This window comes from Ahaetulla prasina, chromosome 2, assembly GCF_028640845.1.
Source record: "Ahaetulla prasina isolate Xishuangbanna chromosome 2, ASM2864084v1, whole genome shotgun sequence".
Classification (NCBI taxonomy): Eukaryota; Metazoa; Chordata; class Lepidosauria; order Squamata; family Colubridae; genus Ahaetulla; species Ahaetulla prasina.
Genome location: NC_080540.1, coordinates 44410214 through 44426402, shown reverse-complemented (window position 1 = coordinate 44426402; position 16189 = coordinate 44410214). Strand labels below are relative to the sequence as shown.

Sequence of the window (16189 nt, the reverse complement as noted above, 5' to 3'; positions counted from 1 at the left end):
GATTGGTGGAATATAAACCACTTTCAATCTAGATTGAAAGCTGATTTTAACACTGAAACCATCTGTTTACTTCTGTCAAGAGAGGCTCTGTAGGACTTTGATTTCTTTTATTATCTTTGCTCTTTCAGCAGCATAGAGAATTCTCAGATTTCATTAAATCATTGGTGAATGTTTTGTCATGGGTTGGGTTAAGCTCTGAAATAAATGCCTCATGGTTCTGTGTGCTCCCTAGATTTACCTTTGTGGTTCATTAATTTTGGCTATATTAGACTAATAGTCAATAGAACCTGCACAAAGTTTTTTGAATCACAATTTGAAATGTTACCACGCATATTTGATGACAGCAGCATATCAAGTATATACACTCTATTTATTATATAATTATATAAATTAATTGTTCAACTGGTTGCCATTTTCTTCTAAACATTTATTTACTTGCTTAACCCGTAACCTTTGAACATTTCTAAGTACAGTAACATTTTCTCTGGAAAAAAATAAAACATTGTGATTGGCCTGTGCAACTACCATGCAATGGACTCTGTATAGAAAAACAATCTTTCTTCTAAGTTTTCATCCCATTTGTTATATTATAAACTAGCAGTAAGCAGGAAACGAAGCTGAAATATCAAAATTCATCTGATAGTTGACAGTATTAGTTTTCATCTCCAATTTCAGTGCCTACCAAATTATTTGATGTGTTATTTCATTAATGTGGATAATGAGAACTAATGTCCACGTTCCTTGCTTCCTGGCAAAAGAATATTGAGCTTGGCCTTTTGCTAGCTCAAGAGGATCATGAGTTGTATCTCACCCTGTCAACTCTGTAAAAATACTTTTGCAACTATCTGAATAAATAATAGTTACTTTGAGCATTTTAATTTTTAAAGCTTTGTTTCTGAAATAAGTCTTCACTGTCTCTTATTTTGGCTGTTAAAAGGAGCCATTCATGTTTGCTCAAAACCTCCCTTGTTTTTTTTCCCTTTCTGGCATGATAATGTAGATTTTGTTTAGTTTCCCAAATAATGAACAATATCACTTTGTATTACTATTGAAGTTGTGAACTGAAAATTTTACCATATGTGAATGTGAGCCAGTGCTTTATTAATTGGTTTAATTGTTTAACATCATGGCACAAATCTAAGATTATAGTAAGACTTAAACTATTCTAAGACTTTTTTTTAATTGTGCAGTTCTGTTGGGCAATATTTATATTCTGTAGCTTGTATTCAGCAGTGCATTCAGAAAAGGCTTTATAAGCCATTTTTATAAGGTTATTTGGGGTTTTTCTCTTATGCATTCCAGCCGTTGGGAAAGGTGCCAAATTTTACTGGCAATTATACATTTGCACAGTTTAGATCCTGACCCTTTACATTGTCATATGCAGATGCTTTTTTTGTCCTACAGAATTGCAGCTTTCAGGGGCATAAGAGGCTGAAGGATTCCAAGCACAGAATTTTTGTATTCCAAAAGGGACTCTCAAAAGCTTCCTTGATACCTTTGTATCTTTAGCATATTACTATACTTCTGGCTGAATGCAACAGAGAATAATTTCCTATGACTCCAGAGCTCAAAAATTGATTCCCAAAGTACATTTACCCATTGGAATTGAAAATGCTGCAGCTACAGACTTTTTAGACTAAGCATTTAAAGACAGCAAAAGATCAGATGCTGCAAGGACTGGGAGGGGTAAACAGTGTTTCTTTCTTTTCTTTTTAATGTAGAACATCTGCAGTTTTTAGAATTCTTATGTATAAGCTGAATAAAAGTATCTTAGCAGAAGGCTCATCTATTATTTATATTCTATGTTGTTGCTGTTGTTATCATTGTTGCTGCTGCTATTACTACTCTTTTACTATTGTTGTTGTAGACCCAGACTGAAAAATGTGGACAGAAGTACCGCTCAGCAGCTGGCAGTCACAGTAGGGAATGTCACAGTAATTATCACAGACTTTAAAGAAAAGACTCGCTCTTCCTCCACATCTTCATCCACAGTGACCTCCAGTGCTGGATCTGAACAGCAAAATCAGAGTAGCTCAGGCTCCGAGAGCACAGACAAGGGCTCATCCCGTTCTTCTACGCCAAAGGGCGACATGTCAGCAGTCAACGATGAATCTTTCTAAGAATTGCACATGGAATTGTGGGAAACTTACAAAATCAGGGTATGAAATTCAAATATTCCACCTGTCCACCAGGACAACCTGAGAAAGCTGCCAGTGCCACTTCCTCTTCCCTTTCTCCTTGTGCTCCAACATGCTTTTTGGATATCCTTCCCTTAATTGATGACACCTGGACGCTTTGGTCTGACTGTGGGCATCTGGCTACCAAGGAATTTCGCACCCTGAGAATTACTTTCTGATGTTTATGTATTCCATTGTTTTATATGATTTTCCTAACCATCATTTATAATTGGATGTGCTCCTGACTCTTACTTTTTTATAAATCTGCTGTGCACAGTTTTTCCATGAATCTTACCACCAATTTTATTTTTGTTTTGGGTGAGGGAATGTGATGTAAGGGGAAGGGCGGGCTTATAGGAGGGTTTTTTATTTATTGTATTCACAAACTTCATTCTCTTGTTTTTTCAGCATATTTTTTGAGTTCAAATCTCCCTCTTCCAGTTATACTGTGTACTATCAGTTTTGATATAAATTATATATATATAAATATATAAATATATCTATAAATAAAGTATATATAGGGTTATTTGAAACCAATACATGGAAACGCTGGTGCTTGAAACACTGTGAAGCTAAGCAATTTAAGATCTGGGACAGCGAATGCCATTTGGTGAGTGCTGAAACCCAACCGGAACCAGTCTTAGATCATCAAAGTGTTCCCAGAGGTTCTAACAGAAACAGGACCTAGTTTTTCTCTTGTGCTTTGGCTGAAGAGTACTGGACAAAAATAGATATCTATTTTCTTATTTTCTGTTCTTTTTGAAATCCAAAAGGTGCTCCAAGTCATTGCATTTCCAGTTAGAGTATCGGAAAACAATAAATTTCTAGCCCTTTCTTACCACAGTGTACAAATTTTAAAAACAATGAACAACACCACTTTCAAAATGCTTAGTATTAATGTCCCTGATCACTGCACATTAACACTGCCTATTTTGAATAACAAATCTCATTCTCTTATTGTCCAGATTTATATTGGTGATGGGAAAAGATTTTTGAATATCAGTGGGGAAATGTCAGACAGCTTTTATAATAGAAGGCAATCCAAGGCCTTAATAATAAGTGCTCCCCTTATAATAACATGAACCGAGATCTATTGTCACATGACTTGTTTTCAGTTCAAATCTTCTATATGTGATTCTGCTTTTTTGTTAGTAATTTAATTCATTTAATTCCATTTCCTTAGGATTATCAGTGCTTAGACATATCTCTCTACCATAACTTGGTATGAGAGCAAAAGTTATGAAGACATTTTTATACTAATAAGGGAGCCTCAGAATGGCAAATAACTTCAATTTTCACTTCGAAAGCTATTCTGGGAACATTTACTTACAGATCCAAACTCTATTGCAGTTTTATCTAGTCGGTATGTTTTTTCTGCTTAAAACACTAGAAAGAAGATGGAACACTTTAAAAAGAAAACTTCAAACTCTTATTGTGTGCTTTACAGGCGACCCAGAGTGCTTTGCTATAATTTCAGTAACCATTTCTTAGTTTTATCAGAATGATTTCCATGTAGGTTTTCTCAAAGGGCCACTCGGCAGAACTTGGTGCTAGACAATTACTGTACTCATTTCTTGTTTGAATAATATAAATTATTTCTGTTCTAGAGAGGCATGAAATGGTTGTGTTTTATCAGTTTAAAGCCACAAACACAAACTTCTTTTATATCAGTCTGAACATTTTAACCTATGCTTAACTGAATAAAGTAATTCTGCTTAAGGAGGTAGAGTAGCAGAGCAGTGCCTTTGCAGCTGCATCTGTTTTGATGGGTTTCTCATTCAGTTATTCTTATATCTATTCTTTTTTTTTTTTTTGAAAACTTATTTTTAAAATATTTATTAAAAAATAAAAAAGAACCAAAGGAAAAACAGATGTTTCTTAAGCTCTGATAATACAATATTATCGTAGTTTTTAATAGTCCACATCAATCCACATTTTAACATTGGTAAACATTCCTTTTACAAGTTTGACTATTCCTTTAAAGGATCTCAGGGAGGGTAAATTGGTCAGCCATAATTTATTTTTGGAGAAAAAAGAATAATTTTTAGAGATGTTTTCAACTTAGTCCCAAATGTGTGTGATTTGCACAGATTTTTTTTAAAGAGAAACTTACATCTAAATGAATTAGGCCTGTATGCATTTAACTCCTTCCCAGCAAATACCCAATCTCTGTGCATGTCTGCTGGAAGTTCACCAGTATATACAAATGGTGTGATTCCTTCTGTGGCTTGCTAGAATACGGCTTTGGTTGGAGGAGGGAGCAATGTGCGTGTTTAAGAAAACCAGTTACAGCAGATATCACCCTCCAATCATTGCTGCTCCATTCATTTCTAAGGTGGCTTCTTGTGGACTGTCATTCCAATAGGTAAGCAGCAGGGGTTGATAGGTTCTTCCTTATGAAACCTGTCCCTTAGGTTAGGGAATAAAAAGCTTTAACCGTAATGAGCTGCTCATTGGCTTACCAATTCAGTGAAATCCTCTTTAGCTTTTCTTTTTCCTTTTTCCCCTTATGTGTGCCTCTGTGCTATATTATCTTGTTAGAATAAAGTATGCAAATCCAACTTTGGCACAAGTGGAGTGATTGAAACTGCATTTGGCTGAAATTGTCAGCTAAGCATTCAAACTTTCTTGGGCCGCATTTTTTACCGTTGTGTTGTAACCAAGCAAACACCCTTTAAAAAAAAAAGCATGAGATTTAAACATTGGATTATCTTAACTTCCTGCATTTCATTTAACTATTCAGTAGTTGGAGAGCATGCTTTAAAATATTAGTGTATAAGAAGGGCCAGAAATGCTTTGTAGCCAGTGGCACAGAAAGCAGGTAAGGAAAAAGCACAGTGTTACATTTTCAAAGTTACGTTTTTACATACACACATGCACACCCATACACACAACAGGTTGCTTGACTTCCTCTGTTTGAATATTTTAAATATGTCATGCAAAGAGAACAATGAAAAGCAAAAATGTTTAAGATGGGCAGTTTTAATTGAAAGCATTTTGCTTCTTCAAAATCAGTTTCTATTTTAAAACTGGGCAGTGGCTATATTCATAGAAATACATCTGCCTTACCAGTACCATTTCCAGTCTACTTTTTTAAAACTGTTACCATAAATTATTGAAGTTATTACTTGCTGACTATATAATCTTTGCTTGTATGTAACTGAAAAAAATGATTTGAGAGCCAACATTTACAATACGACAATGGAGCTGAACAGTTTTTAATGCGCAAGCAGTTCTGTTCTTGTGTATGACTTGTAACCTTAATTTACTGTGTAAAGATGGTTACATTATTTCTTTAGCTTTGTTTGTTTGGAGACAAATAGAGAATGCTTGTTTAAGTATGTCAAAACATAATTTTATCTTGTGAATTTTTATGTTAATGTATTATACGAGCTATATTTTTCATTTGCCCAGAAAGACAGCTTGTATAACGCTTTGGAAGTTTTCTGCTCTGTAAAGTCTTTAGAGCTGACAGTCCTGTTAGGTTTGTTTTTAATCTTCATGCTAAAAGTGTCAATGGTGATTTTGTGAACTGGTCAGAAAAATTCACAGGTCTTAAATGTTTTCGGGAAATTTATATTGGTCACTGCTCTTTGTCTAGCAAATAAAAGATGTTAATATATTCCTGTTACCGGCATGTGCACGACTGTTATTAGAAGCCACTTTATCATTTTCTTGCTTTAAATAGAAATGTCTATTTATGAATTCTGCTTGTAGTTTTTTCACAAATAAAATAGTAACATTTAATTAAATCTGATTTTCTATTCTTTGGTGTTGAGGAAAGGACCAAGTCAATTTGCTTTGCTAATATCTTTCTAGATAAACTTTTGATTTTGTTTTACATGTTTAATATGATGTTTATATATGAATAGTATGCATGTTTTAGGGTATTGATGATCCAGATAAGCCATTTATATTAACACTTTTGTTTCTTGCACTTGATCATATCCATGAAATGCCAAGCTTGGAAATGTGTACCTTTTCATTCTTTCCAGCAAAAGAATATCTTTTACTAATACTAATATGTTGGGGACGTGTATTAACCAAACATGTTCCTTGTTGGATCTAATGTTCTATCAGATTATTAATAGCTACAAGTTTCTATTGAAATGGATATCCTTCTCAAGTTATGTAGAAAAAAATCATTACTTTAAAAGATTTGTGAAACATTGTACCTAGAATGAAACGGTCATGAAGCCCTTATATGTTCAAATGTTTAAATGTATATGAGGAACACTGATAAATTTAAATTGTTGTTTTCTGAAACACTGTTTTTGGGCTATATTGTATCTAGTTAGTTCAAACAGTAAAGATTATATCAGGGGTGTTAAACTGGCAGCCCATAGGCTGGATGTGTTACGCACAGGCCACACCTACCCCAGCTCTGCAAAGGGGAAAATGTCACAATATGTCACGTGACAACAACATGATACTGTGAGTTTGACACCCTTGGTCTAAATTGATTTGACCACTGTTTCTACTGTATATTCTGTCAAAGCTGCCAATTCAGAGTTTCAAAACTCAGGGAATTACTCTCTTTACAGGGGCAGAATTGTATAAAGTATAATTCATTAAACACAATGAGTTTGTCATGTAGAAGCATCATTGGGGATCTAAAGTTTGTTTCTATTGAACTGTTCCAATGTGCATGATGGTTTTCAGCTATTAAAGTAATTTGTGGAAATTTATGTAATTCTGAGCTTGGTTGCTTGCAGAAATTTTGTTACCTGACGCCTTGAATGCCAGAAAGGAGTAGGATTTGCTTTCTGCTTATATGTAGTATCTTGCCCTAACGTGGGGGGGGGGGTTGCTTCCTTATTTGGTTCCTTGATTAAGCTATTGTTTACTGATTGAGTTGGTTGTTCCTCGATTAGAATATTGTTTACTGCTTGTTTATCTGGTGTTAATCCCTGTTTATCTTGGTGTTGATGACTGGAGAGGAGGCAATATGGTGTTTTGGGGGGCGGTTAGTTTCTCTTTTGTGTTTGTGTGTGTGTGTGTGTGTGTGTGTGTGTGTGTGATTCTTAAATGATGGGCAAAGGTGGTTTATCCCTGTTTTCCTATTGATAGCTGATTTGTCTCAGTTCCAAGCTTTCAGGAATTCCCTAGTATTTTTTTATTTTGCTTAGTCTAGGATGCTTACGGTTTCCTAGGTTGAAATTATGGTTAAGTTTGTCTATGTGTTGCAAAATTAAGGTGTTTCCATTGGGTCTTCTCACTGCTAGTTGGTGTTCCTGGATGCTGTCTGCCTGTCCTACATAACCTGCCTGTTACAGCTCTTATACTGTATGTTGTAGATGACTCCTGTTTTTTCTTCTTCTTGGTCTTTTGGTTTACTTAAGATGTTCTAGAGGTTTTTAGCTGGTTCATCTATTGAGGCTTATGGTTTATGTGCTACCATGATGCTGTGTGGTTGTAATTGTCTATCAGTTGTCTCTGAGATGTTTTTGATGGATGGAACTGTTTATTTATTTATCAAATTGATATGCTATCCATCTGTTTGATAAGGTGGCTCTGGATGGTTTACAAAGAGTAAAACGAATAAAATATGAAACCAATTAAAATTTTAAAAGGTATATAAAAACTATATAAAGAACCAAGGAAATGGATAGCACAGGGATGAGATCTTCTTACCGAGTCAGCCGCTTCAATCGATGAGCACTGCCCTTGGGGCTCCTAATAATGTTGTTTTTTATAACTTATGTTGATTATGCTACAGTGGTTGACTGGTCAGGCTTTTGGGGGGGCGATAAAGTTGTGTGGGTATTCATTTTGTTGACACTGTATAGGCGGTTTGTTTCTTGAGTTACTGCAGTGCATTTATGCTCACCTTAACTTCATAATCCAAGGGACGTGATGGCTCAGTGGCTAAGACGCTAAGCTTGTCAATTGAAAGGTCAGCAGTTCAGCGGTTCGAATCCCTCGTGCTGGGTGAGCTCCCGTTACTTTTCCCAGCTTCTGCCAACCTAGCAGTTTGAAAGCACGTAATAAATGCAGGTAGAAAAATAGGGACCACTTTTGGTGGGAAGGTAACAGCGTTCCGTGCGCTTTTGGCATTTTAGTCATGTCGGCCACATGACCACGGAGATGTCTTCGGACAGCGCTGGCTCTTCGGCTTTGAAACACAGATGAGCACCGCTCCCTAGAGTCGGGAACGACTAGCACAGATATGCGAGGGGAACCTTTACCTTTAATTTCATAATACATGGACAGATTTAATCATAATTTTAACTAAGAAATGTGAGCATCCTAGACCAAATTCAATCAAAAAATGCTAGGGAAATCTTGGAAGCTTGGCAGTCAGGCATATCAACCACCGTGAAACACATAGGTTCAAAAGATACAATAACAAAGCTAGAAAGCAAAAAGACCAGAACATCTCCTTGCAAGCATTCAACACCCAGGTAAGCAGGGTTTAACACCACAATTTACACCAGACTAGTAGTAAAAAACAGCCTAATCAAGGAACTACCAAGGAAAAAACAATACCTCCACCAATACTGACAGGGCAAGCCACCATACATAAACTGCAAGCAAATCCATTCCTTTTTACCGGTAGCTCTGAAGGTGTTATCTGGTCATGTAACACAATTCTACCAGCAAACAACCAGGCTCCGAGAGCACCAAGAACTCCACAGTCCAACCCTGAGCTATAGATTTTCTCTTCTATGTAGCCTCCCTCCCCTTCCCAAGAACAATATTTTCCAAATCAATATTTTACACCATGCAATGTTTGATTGTTCTTTCACAATCCATAGTTTACATTAATATTAGTGTCAACTATATTTATAAATGGGTGTTATTTTATGAAGCAAGAAATCTGGGTTACAGTGTGAGCCGAAGCAAAACCCAGCAGATTTTCAATGGTCTAATGCGACCAATTAAGCAGAGTTGTGCATTTTTTTTTCTTTTTGGGATGCTTACAGTTCAATACGTTCAAATTTGAAGAATACTTTTTTAATGCATAGAAACTTGATATATAATGGGAGGCTGTTTAGCCCTATTGCTAGTTTTCTCAGATATAAATTTTATAGAGAAAGGAAGCTTGCAAATAATTTAGATGAGATGGGTGGCACACAAATCTAGTAAAGAAATAAATGTCCAATTTAAAAGTTTATAGTGATGTCTGGCAAATGAATTATAAAATATGAATATAGCTGACAAAGTCAAATTGACTAGCTGTTTTTTTAGATAAATTAGTGAACAAAGCTAAGTTGAAATTAAATAGTGTAGGAAAAAAGATGACTGAAGTGTAAATAACTCAAGTGTAAGTGAAAAGAATGAAAAGCAGGAATATAAATGTATTTTAAAAACTTTAAAATATTCACTATTCACTAAAGTTAGTGTGAAAAAGTATGCATGAAAAAATCAAGGTGAAACAAGTATAAGTACAGGGGAGGAAAACAAGTTTTGTATATCTAAAGTGCTATTTAATAAATGATACAAAATATATTTTATCAGAGACCACTGAATATAAATGTTCTGCTGTAGGCATTTCCCTTGAGGAACCACTAGTAAAGAAAAGATGGTAAAGTAATGAATGAGACTCATACGAGACTCATAAGTTTTAACCTTAATGAATAGTATGTGGCGCTGTGTTTAGAATGCAGGATTGCAGGGTAATTCTGCTAACTGCTGACTGCCAGCAGTTCGGCAATTTGAATCTCAGGTTCAAGGTTAATTCAGACTTCCATCTTTCCGACGTCAGTAAAATGATGACCCAAATTATTGGGGGCAATATGATAACTCTATAATCTGCTTAGAGGGGGTTGTAAAGCACTATGAAGTGGTTATATAAGTCTACGTGCTATTACTATTGCCATGTGGTGGCTCCTTATAGATCAACAAGAGAATCCTTGATTAAAACGAGCAGCAAACTCATAACACTGATCATAAAAAATTATGAAACGGGTCTTCCGGAGAAGCAATGGCAAACTGAAGATGGCTCTTTCCCAGAGCTGACGACTGTGGTAGAAAAAAGAGCCCGTGAATGGATGGACTCTTTGGAACTCCTCCAGATCAAGGAGACAACAAAGATTACCCACAGGTTTGCTCAAGACAGAGGCTACTCATAAAGAGATCATAAAACTCCCAACTGGTTTGACAGCTCTGGGATCCAGAGGAATTTCATCCCAATTGGCGGTTCAGGGCCTTTATTTGGACACTGATTCACCCACTTCACTTAGGAATTGCTTATTATTGAATCTGGATGTTGAGAACCTTCTGAAAAGCAAATATCGTCTCACGTTGACAGCTTCCTTCTATCCTGGATAAAAGAAGTTTCATGAAAGCTTTAATGATAAAGTTTTTATCTTTGGAAATTAGAAAAGGAGAATAGAATGTTGATTTTGGAAAGCTAAGAGGTCAGGGGAAATTGAAAGAATAACTACTGTGGGTTGTTTAAAATTTTATAAAACCATATATGAATATTTTGAAATTATAAGAAATTTTCCATTGAAAAAATCTTATTGATTGAAAAATAAACATAGGATAAGAAGGTAGCTTGAAGGTTGACTAGAGGAAACCAAAGACAACCAAGGATTACAATTAAAGGCGGAGATACCTGTTAACATAATGGGTTAATATTATTTGCTACAGTGGAAATTAAGACTGTTTGGGAACAACGTGCTCAGAAATTACTTTCAAGAATCTCTTGACAGAAGACTGTATTTAACAAGAGACTACAGAAGAGGAACAGATTTTACTGGATAAAATAGAGACTGAAGCACATGTGGATTTGAAAATGGATTTCGAAAAAATGCCAGACTACAAGAGTGACAATAAAAAAGGTGTCGTGGATTTGAAAATGGATTTGAAAATGTTAGACTACCAAAGTGACATTGAAAAAGATGCCACAGTGGATTTACAGCTAACACCGCTGATGCATTCATAACTAAAGAGGACGTACAAATAATAAATCACAAGTGTGACTTGGAAAGTTTTCTTATCTTGGATTTATAAAAGGGATGTATTAAACAACTGAAGCTGTCCTTAGAGGAAGCAAAGAGAAAATATCAAGAAACCAACTTGTGGGACATTTTTTGACTAGATTAAAGACTAAGGTTTTGTAAAAGTAAATGGAAGGAATATAACATTGATTTATTCAACCAAGGTTAAAATTCAACTGTTGTGGTTTCTAATAGGTATTAACATTTAAAAAAAAAAACCAGGACTGAATGATGAGGTTTGAAGATTTGTTTATAAATGGGGAAAAAACTCTTTTGCTTTATTTTTCAAAGAAAAAGGTAAGTTTTAATACAAAAATTATTTAAAATTAAAAATGCATATGTTATTCACAAATGAAGGCAAATATACATGTACCAGGATAATATTGCAGGATTCAGTCTGGGTCGGTCACCGGTCAACTAAACCTCTAGCCCAGGGGTGAAATGCTCCCGGTTCGCACCGGCTCCCCCAATTAGGTAGCGATGGCAGCTGCTGGTTCGGAGGACTGGTAGCAAAAAAATCCCTGGCCCCGCCCCCCCTTCCTCTGCTGAGCCGCACCATCAGCACAGGTTTTTTTTTTACTTTTAAAAGTTTTTCTTCAGCCGAAACATGCCTTTAAAAGTAAAAAAAAAAAAACCTCTGATGATTGCGGGGCTGAGCAGAGATCAAAACCCTTTAAAAGTTTTTTAAAAAAAACCCTCTTCAGCCAAAGGGGGGGGGGGGAGAAAAAAAACACCAGGATTTAAAAGCCTCCTCTGGCGATCCCAGAGGAGTTTCCTGATCCTCACTTTTTAACAGCCCCCACTTACAAGAGCCCCCACCCATGCCCAGCCAACTCCCCCTCCTCACTTACCTATAATTACTGCTCCTTTCCGGCTGCAACTGCATGCTTTTTCTTCAGCTACTGAAGAGAAAAAAAAAAACTTGCTTTGACTTTCTGCTTTGCTAGCTGAGGAACTCTGGGATTTGAAGTCCACAATAAAATAAAATAAAATAAAATAATAAAATAAAATAAAAAAATAAAATAAAATAAAATAAAATAAATAAATAAATAAATAAAATAAAATAAAATAAAATAATTAAATTAAATTAAATTAATTAAATTAAATTAAATAAATAAAATAAAATAAAATAAAATAAAATAATAAAATATTTATGCAGCAATCTGAGATTTGGTGTGTTTCTGTAGTATTTCACTCTACACAAACACACAAAATCTCAGAAAGCTGTATGTGGCATTTTTGTGTGTGTGTGTGTGAGTTGTGTGTGTATAAAGTGTAAAAGTTGGTTTTTGAGCTTTTTGTGGCTGTGTGAAGTGTGAAGTGGAGCTGCTTTTACGTTGTGTGTGTGAGTCAGTTGTGTTGTGTGTGTATAAAGTGTGAAAGTTGGTTTTTGATACCTCATTGTTTTTATACTTTGTTTATTATTTTTATTATTTATTGTTATTGGCCACGCCCACCCAGTCATCTGAGCACCAAGCCACACCCACCAATTAAGCCATGCCCACAGAACCGGTAGGGAAAATTTTTAGATTTCACCCCTGCTCTAGCCCGAATGACTGACCCAGATTGGATCCTGCAACATATGCTACTATTTCTAATAATGGATTTGTGCTGATTAAAACTGAATGTTGAATTTTTACAATATGTTTATTGATAAAGAGATGAGATGGGATTTTTTTTTTACTTTTAATACGTGTTAAGTTAACTGAAGTTTCCCTTTTCTGAAGGAAAGAGGAAGTCATTTTTATATTTTTGGCTTTTTTTCTTTTCTTTCATTTTGCATTTTTCCTCTTTTCTTAATTGATATTAGTACAGTTGCATTTAATACAGAGTAAAAGTAGAATAATATTTCTGTCTTAAGTAAAGTGTAAAATATGATTATATATCTCAAGGCTGGTATGCATTAACATTCTTTTATGAACTTAATATTTATTGCTAATAACTTTTGGTATTTAATTTTACTTTGAGCAGAATTGATTGCTTAATTATACTTATACAAAGAGAATTACACTGCTTGGAGCATTTTTCATCAATTTTGGCCACCTAGAAAATTGCAACTCCCAGAATTCTTGGCCATCAAGATCATTGGCAATTCTAGTAGGGCAATTCTGCAAGTTGAAACCAAACAATAAAAGCTTTACAGCTTCTTCCTCTTCTCCGTAGCTTCTTTGCATTCTGTATGGAAAATTCAAGATAGAATCATTCAGATTACCCCCTTACATGAGAAAATTAGTCCATTTGGGGATTATGCTATATAAGCATTTGGGGATTATGCTATATATATAGCCAGGTAGCATATAGTTATAGAAATTCAACATGGATTCTGTGAATGGAAGGTGAGAGGAAGACCATCAGCTGGCCTAAAAAGAAAGTGGGAAAGAATACTGTGTCATCTTCATGGAAAACCTCCTTCTCCCTTCCAAAATAAGGACTGTGATGACAAGTTCCTGACAGAGGATCTCAATGTATGATTGCAAGAACATCTTAGGTTGCCATTCAAAAGGAACAATTTTCTGAAAAGGCCATAATAAATTCTTCTTTTTCTTCTCTTTTTTATATCAATTTTTATTGATTCTCCCCCACGCATACACATTGTTTATGAACAAAGTATTGGCCATATCGTATCTTATACACCTTAACTTAACACATCCAAATACATTTTACTCAGGTACAATTTCTGCCAAAATATTCTTTTACCATATTTTAATCACAATCTTAATGTTTCTATGCTCATTTATATAAACCATCTTCTTTCGCCCTCAAGTTCAGGTTTCTGCATTTTTACTAACATATATTCTCTTTTATTGTTTTTTAGCTAATTCAGTTTTTATTCTGATGTATTCAAATGTGTTAGGGGTTGTCTTTCTTCCATTTCATCTTTTCCATTTTACAGCAATCTTTCTTCCCTTTCTTATCCTCCCCTTCCTTCTTTTAATCTTCCTACTTTCTTCTCTCGTCTCCTCTCCTACTCCTTCTCTACATCCCCTTCCTTGTCTTCTCCTCCATTCTTTTTTCCACTCTAACCTTCTCTCCTACTCTTATTTCCCCTCCCTTTCTTCCTCTCCTCTCCCTTTCTTCTTTCTCTCCCTTTCTCCTTCTCCCTTTCTTCCACCTCTCCCCTCCTTCTTATCTCTCTCTATTGCTGTATTCATTTTCATTTCAATATTTTCCACTATGGTGTCCAGACAACCCCGGTTTTCCCATGTATTGAGTATATTTCTCAGAATTCCCCTCATATATTTTAGTTATTAACATTTTCGTCTTATTCTGTTTTTGCTTTACAACCCTTTAGTAAGTACAACCTTCCATCTCTTATTTTCTTTAAATTCTTATTTCCAGTTCAACAATAATTATTTTTCTCTTCATTAAAATACATCATTTACTAACATTTCAATTTTATTCCATTTTACATCTCATTTTTAATTATTTTCATCTATAAACCATTCTATCTTTCACATTTTGTCTGCTGGACTATTTCTCTTAAACCAGGGGTCTCCAACCTTAGTAACTGTAATGTATCTTTAAATATTTTGGCGGGAAACAAGCACGTTGCTGATTGGTTGAAGCCGCCGGTTAAACTGTATATAAGGAGAGGTTTTTCCCCAGCCCGGTTGCCGGGTTCACCATATAGTAAAGAGCTGTTGTCACTACCCTGGTCTCCTGCCTCGTTAATGCCCGAACTTAACACTGGCGACGAAGGTGGGATTTCGAGGCTAAGAGCACCAGGAACGAGCTGAACGCGCGAAAGACCCGAACCCAGCAAACTCAGGGCAGAAAACGCAGCGATGGCCAGCTACACTCCGCCCGCACCGTTTGACCCATCCAGGGAGAAATGGGGAACGTACATGACCCGTTTCGAGAGCTTCCTCGAGGCAAACGAACTGCAAGGAGTTCCAGACAACCGCAAAAGGGCGTATTTCCTGAGCCACTGCGGTCCCGAGGTCATCGACATCGCGGAAGCCCTGGCAGAGCCAACGCCGGTACAATCGGTATCGTGGCAAACTCTGCAAAATCTATTGAAGAACCATTTCGCGCCAACCCCGTCCAAATATGTACGGCGTTTTGAATTTGGAGAGCGCAGGCAGCAAGAGGGCGAATCCATCAGCGATTACATGGCCGCCCTGAGAAAAGCCTCCAAGGATTGCGGGTACCGAGACTTGGATGAGGAGCTGCTAGAGCAATTCATCCGTGGGGTCAGAGACATTGTTTGCGGAGGCGGCTGCTATCAAAGAGCAATCTAACGCTGGCAAACGCTCTGGACGAAGCCAGAGCTCATGAAATGTCCACCCAAGCGGCGGAAACCCTGCAAAAGCCACTCACGCCAACGGCGAACACGAAATCAACCCCGGTCCACAACGAAGAAATCCAGACCGAATCAGACGGCGAGGATGAGGAAGGAGTTTGCCTCACCGAGAGAAGGGGCAAAGAAGACCGGGAGGAATGCGGAAGTTGCGGAGGGCAACACCAGCGTCAACGATGCAAGTTCAAGGACGCTACATGTCGGCGGTGCGAGAAGAAGGGGCACCTGGCTCAAGTCTGTAGAGCACCCCAACCTTCCCGCCGAAAATTCAAACCAACCAATCAGAGCGCGGGATCGGCTAGGCGACCCGTGATTGGTCAAAACAAAAAGGGCGCGAATTCAAATCGAACGACCGTGATAGTAGGCCGTGCAGCAACCCGCGTCGAGAAGAAAATCTTCACAAAACCGAAAATCGAAGGAGTGCCGTGCCGACTAGAAGTGGACACAGGGTCAGCGATCACAATCATGTCCTGGGACAATTTTGCGAAAGCTTTGCCGAAAATCGCCAAACGCAAACTGCAAACACAGCGGCTACGAGTCCACGACTACCAAGGAAATCGCATCCCTGTTCGAGGGACCACCACCGTCCGCGTCGAGTACGGACCACACAAGAAGACCCTGCCCATCACGATAGTCGAAGGGGCCCTGCCAAGTTTGTTGGGACTAGACTGGTTCCGTGCGTTGGGCATGGGAGTGACTGGCATCTACAGAAATGACTTTAACCTAAAGGACACACTCATGGACGAATTCGAAGATGTGTTCAA

The 16189-nt window shown here is 36.9% G+C and overlaps 1 protein-coding gene across 1 annotated transcript in view; it reads left to right on the top strand.

The window, feature by feature from the left end:
• Positions 1 to 4279, top strand: part of RYBP (RING1 and YY1 binding protein) — a 62193-nt gene extending 57914 nt beyond the window's left edge. Inside the window, exon 5 of the mRNA XM_058168731.1 lies at positions 1868 to 4279. Within this exon, the coding sequence (XP_058024714.1) occupies positions 1868 to 2120 (253 nt within the window). The 3' untranslated portion in view covers positions 2121 to 4279. The remainder of the gene's footprint in view (positions 1 to 1867) is intronic.
• The last annotated feature ends 11910 nt before the right edge of the window (positions 4280 to 16189 follow it).